The 15,546-nt window shown below is 41.2% G+C and overlaps 1 protein-coding gene across 1 annotated transcript in view; it reads left to right on the top strand.

Annotated features, from left to right (window-relative positions):
• Positions 1-15,331, top strand: part of LOC140325453 (uncharacterized) — a 38,097-nt gene extending 22,766 nt beyond the window's left edge. Inside the window, exons 2-11 of the mRNA XM_072403288.1 lie at positions 244-1,071; positions 1,645-1,758; positions 3,382-3,441; positions 6,014-6,155; positions 7,825-7,893; positions 8,334-8,396; positions 8,993-9,064; positions 9,334-9,384; positions 10,413-10,487; positions 11,372-15,331. Of these exons, the coding sequence (XP_072259389.1) occupies positions 253-1,071; positions 1,645-1,758; positions 3,382-3,441; positions 6,014-6,155; positions 7,825-7,893; positions 8,334-8,396; positions 8,993-9,064; positions 9,334-9,384; positions 10,413-10,487; positions 11,372-12,180 (2,274 nt within the window). The 5' untranslated portion in view covers positions 244-252 and the 3' untranslated portion in view covers positions 12,181-15,331. The remainder of the gene's footprint in view (positions 1-243; positions 1,072-1,644; positions 1,759-3,381; positions 3,442-6,013; positions 6,156-7,824; positions 7,894-8,333; positions 8,397-8,992; positions 9,065-9,333; positions 9,385-10,412; positions 10,488-11,371) is intronic.
• The last annotated feature ends 215 nt before the right edge of the window (positions 15,332-15,546 follow it).

The raw sequence follows: 15,546 nt of genomic DNA, 5'->3' as shown, positions 1-15,546 counted from the left end.
ATCAGGTAGGTAGGTGGGGGAGGAGCTGTGGAGGGATTTGTATATCAGGTAGGTAGGTGGGGGAGGAGCTGTGGAGGGATTTGTGTATCAGGTAGAGCCCTAAGCTGCCATCTTGATCATATCAGGTGTGCAGAACCTTCCCTCCAATCACAAGGGCCACAGCTAGAACACTGGAACATTTATCCCTTTTCTGTTGTTTGGATTATTTTGTTTTCTCATATTTGTGCCTCGTCTCTTCTTCAGGTGGAAGCCATGCCAAAATGTATCTTTCGATCCTGCCCGCACTTCATGGGAAAGAATTGCTTTTCCCCCGGCATAACGTTGCACGTCTTTCCCAAGGACCTGGCCCAGATAAAGCTGTGGCTTCGGCAGACCGGTCAGTACTATGACGCCATTGACGACTTCGCTGAGAAAATTTTATCCTCAAAAATTGGTTCTTACCGCATGTGTTCGGCTCACTTCCTTCCGGAATGTTACATCTTGCAGGGGACTAAAGTGGTCCTGAAACCGGACGCCGTGCCCACTATTTTCCCCGGGAATGTGGTGGAAGTGGCCATAAAGCACGTCCCTCAGAAAAAGAAGCAGCACCCCGAGGAGAGGGAGGCCGGGAAAAGAGCTATCTGGTCTCAGGTGGACGCCGGAACCTCCACCATACACATCTTACAGACAGAGATGGCCACCCAGACTGATCTCACTATGGTGACCATCCAATCTTGTTCCCCGCGCATTCCTCGCTGGAATACCTACGAGAGGGGCATGCAATGGCCTGAATATGAGTTTAATTTTCATGGCGAGGAATGGAAGGTGCAGCTGGACCACATGTATTTTAACAGCAAATATAAATGTATTCAGCAGTTACCAAACAAAGAAGGGATCAACAAGAACAAAAGTCCAGCTGCTTCCACGATGCAACAACCTAGCTCCTCCTCCGAGGATTATCCCACCAACCAACAGGAACCTCTTGGGGAGGAGTCTGAGTCTGAAACCTCCCCCGAGGCACCGGAAGGATTCTTCTACTCTAAATGTTCTCTGAAAAACAAGAAAACGTTATGTATCCTACAGGCCAAACTGGTGAGTATATCCTATACATCAGACTTTCTCTACCTCTTTAATATGGGGAACCCTGGAAATATTTTTCAGGTCCCAGAGAACCCCTCCCAAAATAACAGCTCACATTATATTAGGTGTTGATCAGTAGGAAGAATGCCTCTTACATTGCTGGCCAGTGGGAAGAATACCACCCATACAGTGTCACTTATACTGATCTGAGAGGTACAAAGTGCTCATTGCTCAAGGAATCCCTAGCGCCCCCCGGAGGTACCCTGGTTAAGAAACCCTGATCTTTAGGTTAGCAGTGTGAAAGGACTGGACCCCCCCCCCCTTTTTTTTTCTCAATAGCATTGAAGGGGGTCCAGTAATACAGGGAAAGTTTGGTAATGCTGCTTAAGCATTCAATGCAGCAGAGGCAGATAGAAGAAGTAGTTACCACCTCACTGGATTTCTAGTAGAATTACGAGCCAATGGTATATAGAAAAAGGTTCCTGGTTATGATTCTCTCTTCTGTCTTATTTTCTTGAAGCCCAGGCAGTGTTTGAAGAATAAGGCAGATATGAATTACTTGCTGTGTATTTCCCACCCTGACAGGTGGCGCTCTTGAGGCACGTGACTGATGCACCACATATGGGCAGTTACAAGAGGCAACGAACCAGGAAACTGCTGAGTCAGATTGTGGAGATCGTGTGTCTTGTGGCTGGAGAGGTGAGGACCGGCAGATATGTACAGTAAGGCCTTTTCACTCATATTTTCTATATGAAATACAGGTTATAGAATTATGTTTTACATTGTTTGCTTTATATATATATATTAAATGGTTATAACATTATCCGGGGACAGGGTGCCCAATCTAGAATGCCCCCCTCCTTATAGGGCCTTATAGTCAGTTCTTGCCCCAAACCCCCCCAGGGTGTCAATGCATACATTTGCAAATACATCAAAATACAGGCTGTAACTGCCCCATCACATCCTTCAGTCCAAAAGGAATTGTGATGAAGCCATTGGTAATCCATCTATTCATTATTATATTTTGTATATATTTGCATATCTGGAAAGTAAAGGCAATCGATGTGCATCAATCAGTGTGTGACCCCAATCCAATAAACGGATCATTTACATCCGTGATTGGTGATGGCATTTGTAATTGCATGTGAAGCTCCCAGCTATGAGAAATATAAAACAATGGCTATATTGGGAGCTTTAAGATTCTTTTACCTGCTGCTTATTCACCAAGGTAACCTCCATCATATTACAATCATTCACCCAGCATATACACCATCACAGTAGGGAACCATTCGGGTCATCAGGATAGATGCTGATCAGCTACCAGAATTCTGGGGCAAATGTTTCACAGAGATATCTTCTGCATTAACCTGCAAGCACAATAATACCGGCGTACCAGGACAGGCCAAGTAATGATAATGTTGGGCATCCCGGTCCACAACCACAAACCTCCCCCTTCCATCCAGGTCTGTTAACATTCAGCCCTCCTCGCCCCACAGCCATAAATATGGATTGCCCACCTCCTCCACCCCGGTATTTTAACATGGAGTTACACTCCCCTCCATGGAGCTGCCCCCCCTTGCAGCTGCCCCCCACTCTTCTGTGAAGATTTTCCATAAAATTTGGGGTTGTGTCTATGGGAATTTGTGAGCTCAGGTGCTGATGGTGGGGATTTGCCCCCATTGCTGAGGTCAGGTGCTGATGATGGGGATTTGCCCCTATTGGTGAGGTCAGGTACTGATGGTGGCGATTTGCCAACTATTGGGAAGTTCAGGTACTTATGGTGGAGATTTGCCCCCATTGGTGAGGTCAGGTGCTGATGGTGGGGATTTGCCCCTATTGGGAAGTTCAGGTACTGATGGTGGGGATTTGCCCCCATTAGTGAGGTCAGGTACTGATGGTGGGGATTTGCCACCTGTTGGTGAGGTCAGGTGCTGATGGTGGGGATTTGCCCCTATTGGTGAGGTCAGGTACTGATGGTGGTGATTTGCCCCTATTGGTGAGGTCAGGTACTGCTGTTGGATGAGAAGACCTGGCTCACCATTCCAATTCACCCCAAAGGTGTTCAGTTGGGTTGAGGTCAGGGCTCTGTGCAGAACACTGGAATGTCTTTGTATGATGGAGGATTACCAGGACTCTTTATGATGGGTGATTTCAGTCATGTGCAGGTGGTCCATACATTTTAGCTGTATAGTGTAGCTCCATAGCAGAGAGTGGGGTGTGCAGTGATAGGATTTGGCCGATTTCCATAATTTGAATGCATCTGGTTTCCTTGTTTCCACTTTATGACTGCCAGGTAAATTCCACATTCTTTATATTGTGTAGGATTTGAAGTTGGTGAAGAAGAATGAAGATCTCAGCAAGTTCTATCAGAATGAAGGACAGGTGAGTACAGGTGAGCTGACTACATGTGGGGTTAGGTGGCTCCATCAAAGAAGCTCCTATTGTAAGTTTGTTTTACCAAAAATATGTCATTATAGGAAAATCTGTAGACACAAGATAGGAAACGTGATGATTCCTGCAGGATAATCCTTAATGTTTTATCCAGGTTGGGGTCCTCAATGATACAGAATGTCATTGTCACAAAAAATACAAATAATATTTGTAATAAAAATAATAAGCAACTTTATTGTACAGATTTGCATTATTAAAAAAAACAATTTGCTAATTCATGACTTCTATAGATTGCTTTAAGAAAAAGCTGGATGATTTCTAGAAGCACAGAATATAATTGGGGATTAAGGATTTATAGTAAAGATAACAGAGACTGCTGATCCAGGGAACGTCCGATTGTCTCATAGAATCAGGAAGGAATTTTTCCCCTATTGGAGCAAATTGTACCCGGGGTTTTTTTTCCTTCCTCTGGATCAGCTATGTCCATAGGGTTTTATATCTGGGATATGTTTATTTCCGTAGTGGTTGAACGTGATGGATTAACTATAATACATACAAGATACACCCCATGTATCATGCTACAAAAAAACATATCCCATAGCAGTACCACTTGTTTATTTTTCAGAGTCGGCCATTATTATGGGAATTCTCTTTGCATTTCTTCAGTAGAAATAATTTCCGGTAAGTAAGAGGTACGTGTTCTGTGAAACAAGTTTACTGTATATACAGTACCCAAATCAGTTTTTATTACATTGTAACAAATTTTTAGAATATAAAATCCAAAACCCACTTAAAAATAACATTCAGCGATAGTTTGGTCTGAACCATGATTGCCACTATCCCCAAAAAAAAGGCGAAAGACCGCCAAACCTAATGAGATGAAGGGACAAAGCACACAGAAAGGGCTTCTATTGGTTTTGTATGTATAAAAATCCTATGTACCAATAATTTAGGTCTATATAGCAAACAGGTGTGTCTGGATCTATACAAAAGTCATCATCCAACTAGTTTCCAGTTTTAAGAAAAGTTTATAAATCCCAATTATACCAACTATAGCAATATTATTGTGTAATGATTAATAATTGTAATGATTGTGTAATGTGTACATCTAATGGATGCATCATCTCCCCCTGAATGTGTATAGAACAAAATGATTTATAAGATACTCTTAAGGTCCCCCCTGTGTGCTATACCAAACACAATATATCTGTATTAATATACCCGATATATATATATTGTATGGGAGATGTGGTACCTGCTTTGTATTTAATCCTTGAAAACGCCCATTGAAATAATATTGGTATTTTATTACAGATATGTGTTTGGTATATTACACTGGGGTGACCTCAGAGTATCTTTTATATATTATTGCTTTGTTCTATACACAGATTAGATGTACACTGAAATCAGTTTGTTATACAATAGATTTATGAATATAAGTGCACTAATTGGGTTCAGTCTTCGTTACCTATTGATATAATTGGGAATTATTTGGATGATGACTTTTATAGAGATAAACACACATACAGAGAGGATTTGTGTTAGGTTTGATTTATTAATATACTAAACCAATAAATGGAAGCTATGCTGGGTGCTTTGTCCCTTCATTTTGGTGGGTTTGGCGGATCTTTGGCCTTTTTGGATTGTTGCAACGATTGCCTGGTCCAGATTGGTAAGGTGCAGTGTATTTTATTTTTATTTCAAGTAAGCTTTGGATCTTGTATGTTCTAAAAATCCGTTAACATTTAGGTAACATGGATCTGGAAGTGTGTGTGTGTGTGTGTGTATGTATATATATATATATATATATATATATATAGCCAGATTTATTGCAGATGTAATCTTGGATTATCTTATTGGGCCTGATTTATTAAAGCTCCCCAAGGCTAGGGAGAATACACTTTTATCAGTGAAGCTGGGTGATCCACCAAACCTGGAATAGATCAGGTCCAGAATTCAAAACATTTGCTAGACTTTGAAGAAATCCATTCCAGGTTTGCTGGATCAACCAGCTTCACTTATGAAGTGTATTCTCTCCAGCTTTGGAGAGCTTTAATAAATCAGGGTCATAGTGCATAAATATATTTTCACAGACTACTTACCTTTGTATTTCTCTTGAAGAATTTGAAACATGTAGAGAATTGGTCAGAGTTCCCCCAATAGTGAACCCTGATATATCAACAAGTGGTATCTGTATGGAACTTGCTGATTCTGGTAATTTTAGGGGCTAACAGACCCCTTTAGGAGGGCATCTTTATGTATTTAGAGTCAAGGAATTTTCTTTCATATAAATCTGTGCACTACTGATGATTTATTAAATATAATTTGCAAGTATCATTTTGTGACAATGCCTTACAAGTCCCATTTTTTCAATATAGAAAGATGTCAAGTAATAATTTCATTAGGATCTGGCATGACATATATTCATGCAGGCGGAGCCGTATTTTAAATGATTGTCTATATATTCTGTATCAGTGTGTAAAGTGAGAGGTCATTGAGTCTTCTCTGTTGGTGAGCGGTGGAATGTGATTCAACCTGAACCAAGTGCTTCTGTGTGCTACAGATTCCGGTCTGCTATCAGGACGTGGCCGTATTCTTCACCAAAGAGGAATGGAATTACATAGAAGAGAATGAGGAGCTTTACAAGAAAGAAATTCTCAGTGACCCCAATGAACCTAAAGAGGAGCCAATGGAGGTCTTCATAGGTGACACCGGCTGTTTTTTCCTCTTCATTAACCTGTATGCTTTTTTTTATCCACTGGATTCTGATTAGATCCCCAATAAACTCCCCAGTACCAATTTAAGCTACGTACACACTTCCAATTATTATCGTTGGAAAACGAACGACGAACGTTCATGCACGATATATATGAACGATCGTATAGCACCGATCCTGCACATAGAGTTAACGACACGATCGTTCGTAGATATTGTACACAATAGATACGATCGTTTGAGCGATAGAGGAACTATGTGCACGACAGGAAAGTGACGGACGTTCGTTCATCACGCATGCTCTGAACATGGACGATCAACGAACGACCGTACACACGAACGATGTTCAATGATCGTCGTCCAATCCGATCCGTCGGTCCGGTCGTTCGTTTCCAGCGACTTTCCTCGTTCGTCGGCGTCGTTGGTTACTTTTTTACGAACGATTTTTTGCCCAATCGATCGTTCGTCGTTCGATTGGAACGATAAAAATTGGAAGTGTGTACGCACCTTTAGAGCACAGGTGAGGAGTAAACATGGTTCCTGAATTCTTGGAGACGTCAGCTTTTTATCCAGCCAACATTCCTCAGTGGTCTTCATGCTCTCTCATAAAGGGTCGGATTTATTAAAGCTCTCCAAGGCTGTAGAGGATACACGTTCATCAGTGAATCTGGGTGATTCAACAAACCAGTAATTCATTTCTTTAAAGTCATTTGTTATTTGTTAGCAAATGTTTTCAATCCTGGACCAGATCCATTCCAGGTTTGCTGGTTCACCCAGCTTCACTGATGAAAGTGTATCCTCTCCAGCCTTGGAGAGCTTTAATAAATCAGGGCCAAAGTATATGTGTAGCTTTATTTGTTTTAGATATAGCAAAGAAGCTATCTGTTCTGGAATAGTAACTGATAGGAAAAGGAGATCCCTACAGGCTGAAGGGATTTCCTTTGTTGTCACTGGAGCCGGTGTCCCGATTGGAAGATTTCCCCTCTCTTCCTGTTCTGATATAAAATATTACATTGTTTATTTCCCTTGGTGACAACAAGGATAAATATATAGAGACACAAGTGACCGGCCACCTTCCTTCCTCCCCTCCTGGCCATTAAAAAATGAAGCCCGGGCTGTGTGTTTAATGAATGGTCATGAGGAGATGGAGACAGAACTACTGCATCCTATCGGACCTGAGACGCTTACAGCATTTGGTTGGGTTTTAATATCTGAAATTGTGTCCCCAGAACTCTAGGTTCATTAAAATGACAACATGGCATCTTAGGTTGCAGCTGCAGTTTATAGAAGATTCATGCTAGAACTTCAAATGCTTGGCTGTCTTAGTCCATTTCTTAAGAAGCGGCTGTTTTGCTTTTGTTCAGCCACTGCAAGAATTCCCCAGCTGGATGGCCAGGCTGCTGCCCCGTCACTTTCTGTGGTTCCTTCTTTCATCTTCCTTGTCCTGTATGGACGTACAGACTGGTGGAAGAAAGCACAGCTCAGCAGGAATTATATCCCGGGATACTTTTAATGCAAATGTTCTGTTCTGTGTAACTTAATGCATGGTCTGGTTGTAGGATATGATTGCAATCTTTTGTTTTGTTTTATTTAGGTTTTCTGTATATAATATGTTATTTTTGGAGTGCAGACGGTTTTGACGCTTTGTTCACATTGCAGATGATTTCGAGAAGGAAACAGATATAACAGATGATCATTTCTTTAAACTCTTGGAAGTGAGGTCACAAGGTAAAAACAAATGTTTGTCTTGCCTTAAGCTGCAAAGAAGATTGTTACATTTATTGTTTAGGGTTTGGTCTGGTTCACTATAGACGTAAGATGTGATTGGCCAAAACTGGGCCTCTGTAAGTGCTAAATATTCACCATTTAGTGCCAATGTGCAGTTTATTCATCTGGCACTCTTATTCAGTGATGCACTGCTGTGATTTGTAGTTCCCCCTTTCCTCAGCCAGTCACAGAATAGGGGATGCTTTCTGATTGGCTGAGAAGAGTGTACATCACTGAATGAGAGACAGTCACTCGGAGCATCAAAGTAAAAGTGATGTATAAAAAGGTGAGACTTTTTATGGTGAGACTTTGGGTTCTACTATTTGCCTAGTTGGGGTTGTTCTTTAAAGTATCTACCCAAATAACATTTAAATCCTGAATGTAACCTACGTGTCTTTCAGGTCATAGCCCAGTGGGCAGAAAAAGGAAAAAGGTGTTAGTGCCGACCATGCCATGTATTCCAGGTAAGATTATCAGGCGAGACCCGCCACGGCTGATGTGCCCAACACACAGACAACATTCTAGGCTGAAATGATTTCCAATAGTGGTTCATATACACAATCCATAATGATGATTTATAACCAAATTGCAATAATTTGTACCCAAACCTGCAGATTCCACACAAGACTAATTTACATCGCCATCTTCCTTCATTATAAATCCCTTGTTTCCCCCAGAAGTGAGTCTATTACACCTCTGAATAGGCAGGTGAACACCACAAACAGCACGTGTATTCACTTACAGGTGATTTTATGTAAAATTCAGAACGGTGGATCAAAATCTGTACATAATGAATAGTTTCACAATTGATGATTGATATATATGTATTCTTTATTTTCTAAATTTGCATCTCTCATATTTGGTTTTAGCACAAATACACAATAAGTCATTTATATCTTTGTTTAGTCATTAGCAGCTTTATTGGCTATTATTATAATACAGATCATTTCACCATTTATTTGTAGAGATGAATAAGTTCCTGTTGGTGAATGAGCAGGATCTGGCTGTGTTCTGTGTCCTTTTCTCTTGTCGGAGCTGATATTATTTCTTGTCATTGCAGAGTACACTCCCAAAGGACACAAGGACACGGATTGGGATGACAACCAAACCGGCAAATCAGAAAATGTTCTAGGTAAGACAATGAAGATTTAATAAAGCTGTAAATATCCTCTAATATGTTTCTGTTGGGTATAAGCAGATGCAGGCAAAGGTCAGAATTCTGGTACCTAATAATAAATCCCCAGCCAGGTAGCCTCAGGTGGGTCTTAGATTTGTGTGTGTAAAATGCTGCATACAATTGTTCTCTCCATATAATAATGGGAAAGGTGGCCATAACCACAACATTTCTCTCAATTATATAAAACCTTTTGTGTTTCCTGATATTTTCTGTCTTCCCTACAGACAATGATGACACAGGAGAGGATGGCGGCACTTCCAGGCCTCTGGACCCCGGTACGTTTGGTCTGCTGGTGCAGCAGATTTGGTCACACACTTTGTGCCCTGTCCAGTCAGGCCCTCAAGGCTTTTTATTAACCCCTTTTTAAATTAAAATGTATTTCCTCTTTATCCCTAATTATTTTTTTCACAACTAATTTTTTTATGTAAAACTTCTAAATTTACTCTTGTTTATATAGTATAGGGGCAGCACCCTGGTTAGCACTCTGGGTCCCAGGTTGGAATCTTGGCTAGGACACTATCTGCATGGAGTTTGCAGGTTCTCCCCGTGTTTGTATGGATTTCCTCCCACATTCCATAAACTTACAATTAGGCTAATTGACTTCCCCAAAATTGACCTTAGACTGTGTTAATGTCATATGAATATGGTGGGGACATTAGATTGTGAGCTCCTTTAAAGAACAGCTAGTGACATGACTATGGACTTTGTAAAGCCTTGCATAATATGTCAGCGCTATATAAATACTGTGTAATAATAATAATAATATTAGTTTCATATTTAAAATGAAATCTTTGTTCCAAGAATATTTTTTTTAAGAATAAAAAGCAGAATAAAATATAAAATATTGATGAATTGTAAACTACTTAAATTCCCAGATAGAACCAATTTTGGTTATGATAATGTTTTTCATAGTGGTTTCTCATAGTCCTAGTGGTGTTACTGCATTTTCCCCTTTGATGCCAGAGGATCCTGCCCTGATGATGGTGAGAATGTTCATTTATTTAGGTTGCAGTAACAATATTGGCCAATCCAAATGCTACAAATAATATCTGCAGAGCTCACCACCATTCACCCAGAAAACAAATGTTCAGAAATTACCCATTGCTTCAATCCCTGTAGGTTTGTGGGATTTTCTATTGAATTATAACATTTTTTCTTCGTGTTCTCTTCACATTTGTATGACTTTTAAATCCCGGTGTCCCTCATTACAAGTCATAGTAATCCTCTGACTTGTAAAATGCCACAAATATTGAAAAAATAATTTTCCTTCTTTTATAACACAAATTTGTCCATTGTGCTCTAGACATTGCCAAGGAAGAAACTGTGTGCAACATCTCAGACCTGAAGCCACGGATCAAAACAGAAGATTCTTCTCCAGGTTGTATTTTGTAATTGTCATTATTGAGGATTATAATTATTCATCAATGTGCGTTTGTTTTGTCAGCTTTCCTTCTGCCAGGACAGAATCAGAATTCGGGTTGCTGGAGATTAATAGCAATCATATTGGCTGATCATAGCAATGAGTAGAATAGTTTTCACACAATGCCACAGACGCCCCTCCAGGGAGCAGAAACAGATTATAAATCGCCCCATTGTAGGAAAAGCTGGAAAAACGCTATTGTCCCCGCCATTACAGCCTGAAATCTTCCATATTGCAGTCATGCAATGCGTCTCTAAGCTGTAAGAATAATAAAAGAATGAAATATTAAAATTACAATTGCCAGTACAAATGATTTCCCGGGAAAACTGATACTTTAGGTTGGTCACATTCCTAATAATCCTAAACACGTAGGCTGCATACACACGTTCAATATTTGCCGTTGGAAAGGATCTTTCACAATCCTTTCCAAATGACAAAAGACTGAATGAGTGCTGAACATACAACGCCGTTCTGCTCTATGGAGGGGGGAGGACGACAGAGCGGCACACCAGGGGCCCAAACCTGGACGGCATATTCCAGATGTGGTGTGACCAATGCTTTGTACAGGATTATGTCTCCATCTCTGCAGTCTATTCCTCTTTTATTACAAGAAAGTACTTAACTAGCTTTATATATTGCAGCTTGGCATTGCACGCTGTTATTAAGTCTATGATCTACCAGAACCCCCAGATCCGTCTCCATTTCTGACTCCCCTAAATGTATTCCCCCTAGACAGTATGAAGCATGCATGTTGTTAGCTCCCAAGTGCAGAAATTTACTAATAATTTATTTCCTAATAATATCCACGTCAAGGTCTTAATGTCAAATCTTTGTTGTTGTAGAGGTCAGCACGAGATGGAATACAGCAGGTCAGTGCCAGGATGCTTCTAGCTCCATGCTGTGGATAGCAGAGGATGGCACCACCTCCACCCTTTGGATGCCACAGCACAGTTCCTCTTCCATCACAGCCACTGTGAAAAGGTCAAGAGGGCGGCAAAAAAAGCTTCCAATTTTGCAATCGGATAGAAGTAGCATGGTGCAGGATAACATGCACAACCACACGGAAATAGCGGAACATTTAGAAGGTATGCTGCAGAACTGTCCAGCATCGGATTGTGATAACCAGGAAAGACCTTTGCAGGACACGCTCTGGTGCAACGTATGCAATAAACATTTTTACAATGCAGAAGAACTTGAAATTCACCATCTCACACACGGTAAGGAATCTCGGCTGAGCTGTGAGGAATGCGACGCCATCTTTGAGGCAAGGAGCGATCTTGAAAAGCATAATGCGCAGAAGCACGGCCGCCTGCGCTATCCCTGCGAGGTCTGCGGTTTGCAGTACAATTACCGCTCGCAGTATATTATTCACCAGCGAACCCACACCGGTGAAAAGCCGTTTTGCTGCACAGAATGCGGACAGGCATTCGGCCATAAATGCAGCTTGCTCATACACATGAGGAAACATTTGAGGAGCTCGCTGTTCGAGTGCGGCCGCTGCGGCAAACTATTGGACACTCAGCAGTCTTTGGAGAAACACCGCAAACTGCGCTTTTGCATCAACTGTAAGAAATGCTTTACCCGTCGGGCACTGAGACGCCATCTAAAAACTCATCTGCCTGACGAGATGGCGAGAAAAGGCTCCAGTTAGACTCCGATCCTTTCTGCCATTGTAGAAGATCTCACCAATTTTCTGCGTCTAAATGGACCGGCACTATCGGTCGTCTTATAGTGAATCCTCCAACTGCAGTGCCCATTGTGCGTCCCCCGAGCCACATGCTATTTGTGTCACTGCCACAGGACTGTCCCAAAACCGGTGTTTGGAGTCTGATAATGGCGACTTGCATTGGTTATTCTTCTCACACATGCTTTGTGATAGGTTTCCTTACAAAGTCATTAAAGTGAACCTGTCACAAACCAGGGAAATCAAATATACAGGCAGCTAAAGTTATATGCAGATCTTGACTTTGCTTTAACAAGTCAGGCTTAGCCGGGCTCCTTCCTGATATTAGGAAATCTCTGGGCTAAGCATCACTGGTATGGACGTTCTGAAAAAACAAAAAACGTTTGACCTTTTCTGACAATTTTGTGGTAATTTCGAAGTTTTCTATGGGCTTATAATGATAAATGGTTGCATGGAATGAAATAGCCTGCCAGCCGCTGTGACAATCATTCTGATTCCAAACAACCAATCCACCCGAACTGTGCCAAGAAATGCATCAAAGCTGAGCTGGGTAAAAGACGCTTTGGATGGGGACTTGCCCCATATTCTATTGTTTCACTCAAAATCAGTAATCAATAACCGTGATCTCCCCGGCCCTTTTTAGCTGGGCGCACCACCCGGCACTTTACAGCGACTACCCGGCTGTTTTTGGTTGGTTACTGAATAGTTGGGTCACAATGCAGGGGCTGCCACCCACCTACAGTTTCTTCCCACTAGGACTTAAAAACATCTCTGGGTTGAACGCTGAATAATATAAGATGGCAGCAAATCTCCTGTGAATGTTTTCACTTATGCGTTTCACCGTCTTTTCCATTTTGGTGTCCATGCAGATTTTGGGTAGCTGAGGGGTCTGTTTCAATTTATTGAAATAAAATATAGGGTGCACAATGTATCTACAGCTGTAGGGGGGGGGGGGGGTAAGGAAGGGCATTGGGGTGACGTGCTATAGGGCCTGGAGTGACTTGTCATATCGGCAGTGCTTACAGGTGGAGCACCGGCAGGAGGCAGCATGACATGCAACATAGCACATATCATTCACCATGTGGTGTGTAATACTCCAACATTTCCTGTGTGTATGGGCTGCTCTTCTACAAAAAAAAAAGATCGGATTTTGCTATAAAACCCCCTGTCCTGTCACTAGTAGAGTCCTAGGGTTGGGGACTGCACCTGGTGACCCCGAAATGACTGTCACCCCTATAAAAGTTCTGTACGATGTTTCAGCTGCACATCGTCATTTTGGTATTTTTATATTTTGCTGGTTTTCTGGTGTTTTAGCTCCAATATGTCATTCATATTGAGAACTGCGGGGAATGAATAAGGGTTAGCACTCCGGCCTTTGCAGTGCTTGGTCCTAGGTTCGAATCCCAGCCAGGACACTATCTGCATGGAGTTTGTAGGTTCTCCCCGTGTCTGCGTGGGTTTCCTCCCGGTTCTCCAGTTTCCTCGCACATCCCAAAAACATGCAGTTAAGGTAATTGGCTTCCCCCTAAAATTGACCTTAGACTACATTAATGACATATGACTATAGTAGGGACATTAGATTGTGAGCTCCTTTGAGGGACAGTTAGTGTCGCGACTATGGACTTTGTACAGCGCTGCCTAATATGATGGTGCTATATAAATACTGTGTAGTAGTAATAATAATAATAATGGAGTGATTAATACTGAACTTTAGGGGTGAAAAGCCTTACCTATGCAGTAGGTGCCCCCCCCCCCATGATGGCACACCTTGATATACTTACCTAATCTCTCGCTCCACAAATCCATAGATGGAAGATTGTTCAGATCTGATTTGAGTTGGTTTGATGAATGAGATTCCAGAAATATTTATGTTAGATTGAATTTACATTTTCGGTTTTGGGTTGTTAGGTGCCATGACACCTGATAATCTTCAGGGCAGAGTCCTCTCCCCACCCCTGTGTCACTCTCTGTAACGTCTGTCATTTGCAACCCCTATATAATGTACAGCGCTGTGTAATATGTTGGCACTATAAAAATATTGTTTAATATTAATAATTGGAGAAGATGAGGAGGAAGTGCAGTGGCCTTCAAGCTGGCTGGCCGAGGGGTGGACGCAGCCAATACCAGGTAAGTGATCACTTACCTTACTTGTGCTCCCATCAATTGGTCTTTGGCACAAAGCAGCCTCAGTTTTGGTTGTGTTGGATTTGTCGCATTTCTTGTGTGACGTCACATTTCTGTGCTTTATTCCCACACCTGAAAGCTGCCAGATACAGGTGAGAAGACCTAAAGATATTTTGTATTAAACGTCACATATTTGTAAGGTGTCCTCAGGGGATTGTTTATTGCCGGAGGATTTCCTTATTCGAACCTTCAGGCCTAGGAACGCTAGAGGAGCCTCGCTTATGTAAATGTGAAATATGAACTGGTATTGTCAATGGTTAGTAAATAGTTAATATGAAAAAGCCACATCCCAATGATTTGTTCAGCTTAAGTAAATAAAAACTTATTTTTGCAGAGTTTTTAGGGATTTTATACATTTTGTTGACCTCACACAGGGAGATGGGAGATGTACCTAGGACCTCCCTGGATTTGGTATGATAACATTGGGCAGACATAGCTGGTTAATCTTCTGCTCCATTTGCTGTGCACCATCCCTACGTGTTCACCTTTGCCTGGTGGTTTGTGGCTTTCTTGGCAGGACATATGGCTGTGATATGTCAATGTAACAATAAAACGTTCTGAGCTCCTGATGAAGCAGACTTATATCTGCGAAACGCGTTGAGAAAGAAATAAAGCGTGTTATCACACCAACCGGGGCCTCAAATTGTGAGGATCCTATGCATTTTAAGGAGGACTTTGTCAAAAAGAATTTACATTTTATATGTACAGAAGTTTTATACATATTGTTTTATTGATATGGAAAATAAATAAAATAATAAAAAATTGGACTGAAATGATATTGGTTGTCTTTTGTCACTATAAAATCCCTAAAAACTTTGGAAAATATGTTTTTTCCTACTTAAGGTGAAATATAAACTAATTTCTATATTAGGTTCCAGTCACAAATACACCTGTGCTGTGAAAGTGACACAACATCAATATATATGTAGAATTCTGAATTCATTCTTCCATTTGTTCAGTTTCAGTAGGGTTCCCATAGCGCTATATCTGTAATTTCTGGTGCATAATATTCATTATAGTTTCTATTGTTCACAATTGTTGGTGATGTCATAAAGATAACAGGAACTATTTTGCAGCATTTCACCCCTTGACATGCTTTTTAAATCATTTTGATTTTATTTTAATTTCAGTCAATATAGGAATTGTAAG

The sequence above is a fragment of the Pyxicephalus adspersus genome, chromosome 3, assembly GCF_032062135.1.
Source record: "Pyxicephalus adspersus chromosome 3, UCB_Pads_2.0, whole genome shotgun sequence".
Taxonomy (NCBI): Eukaryota; Metazoa; Chordata; class Amphibia; order Anura; family Pyxicephalidae; genus Pyxicephalus; species Pyxicephalus adspersus.
Note: the sequence above shows the minus strand (reverse complement) of the source record. Positions and strands in the feature narration are given on the sequence as shown.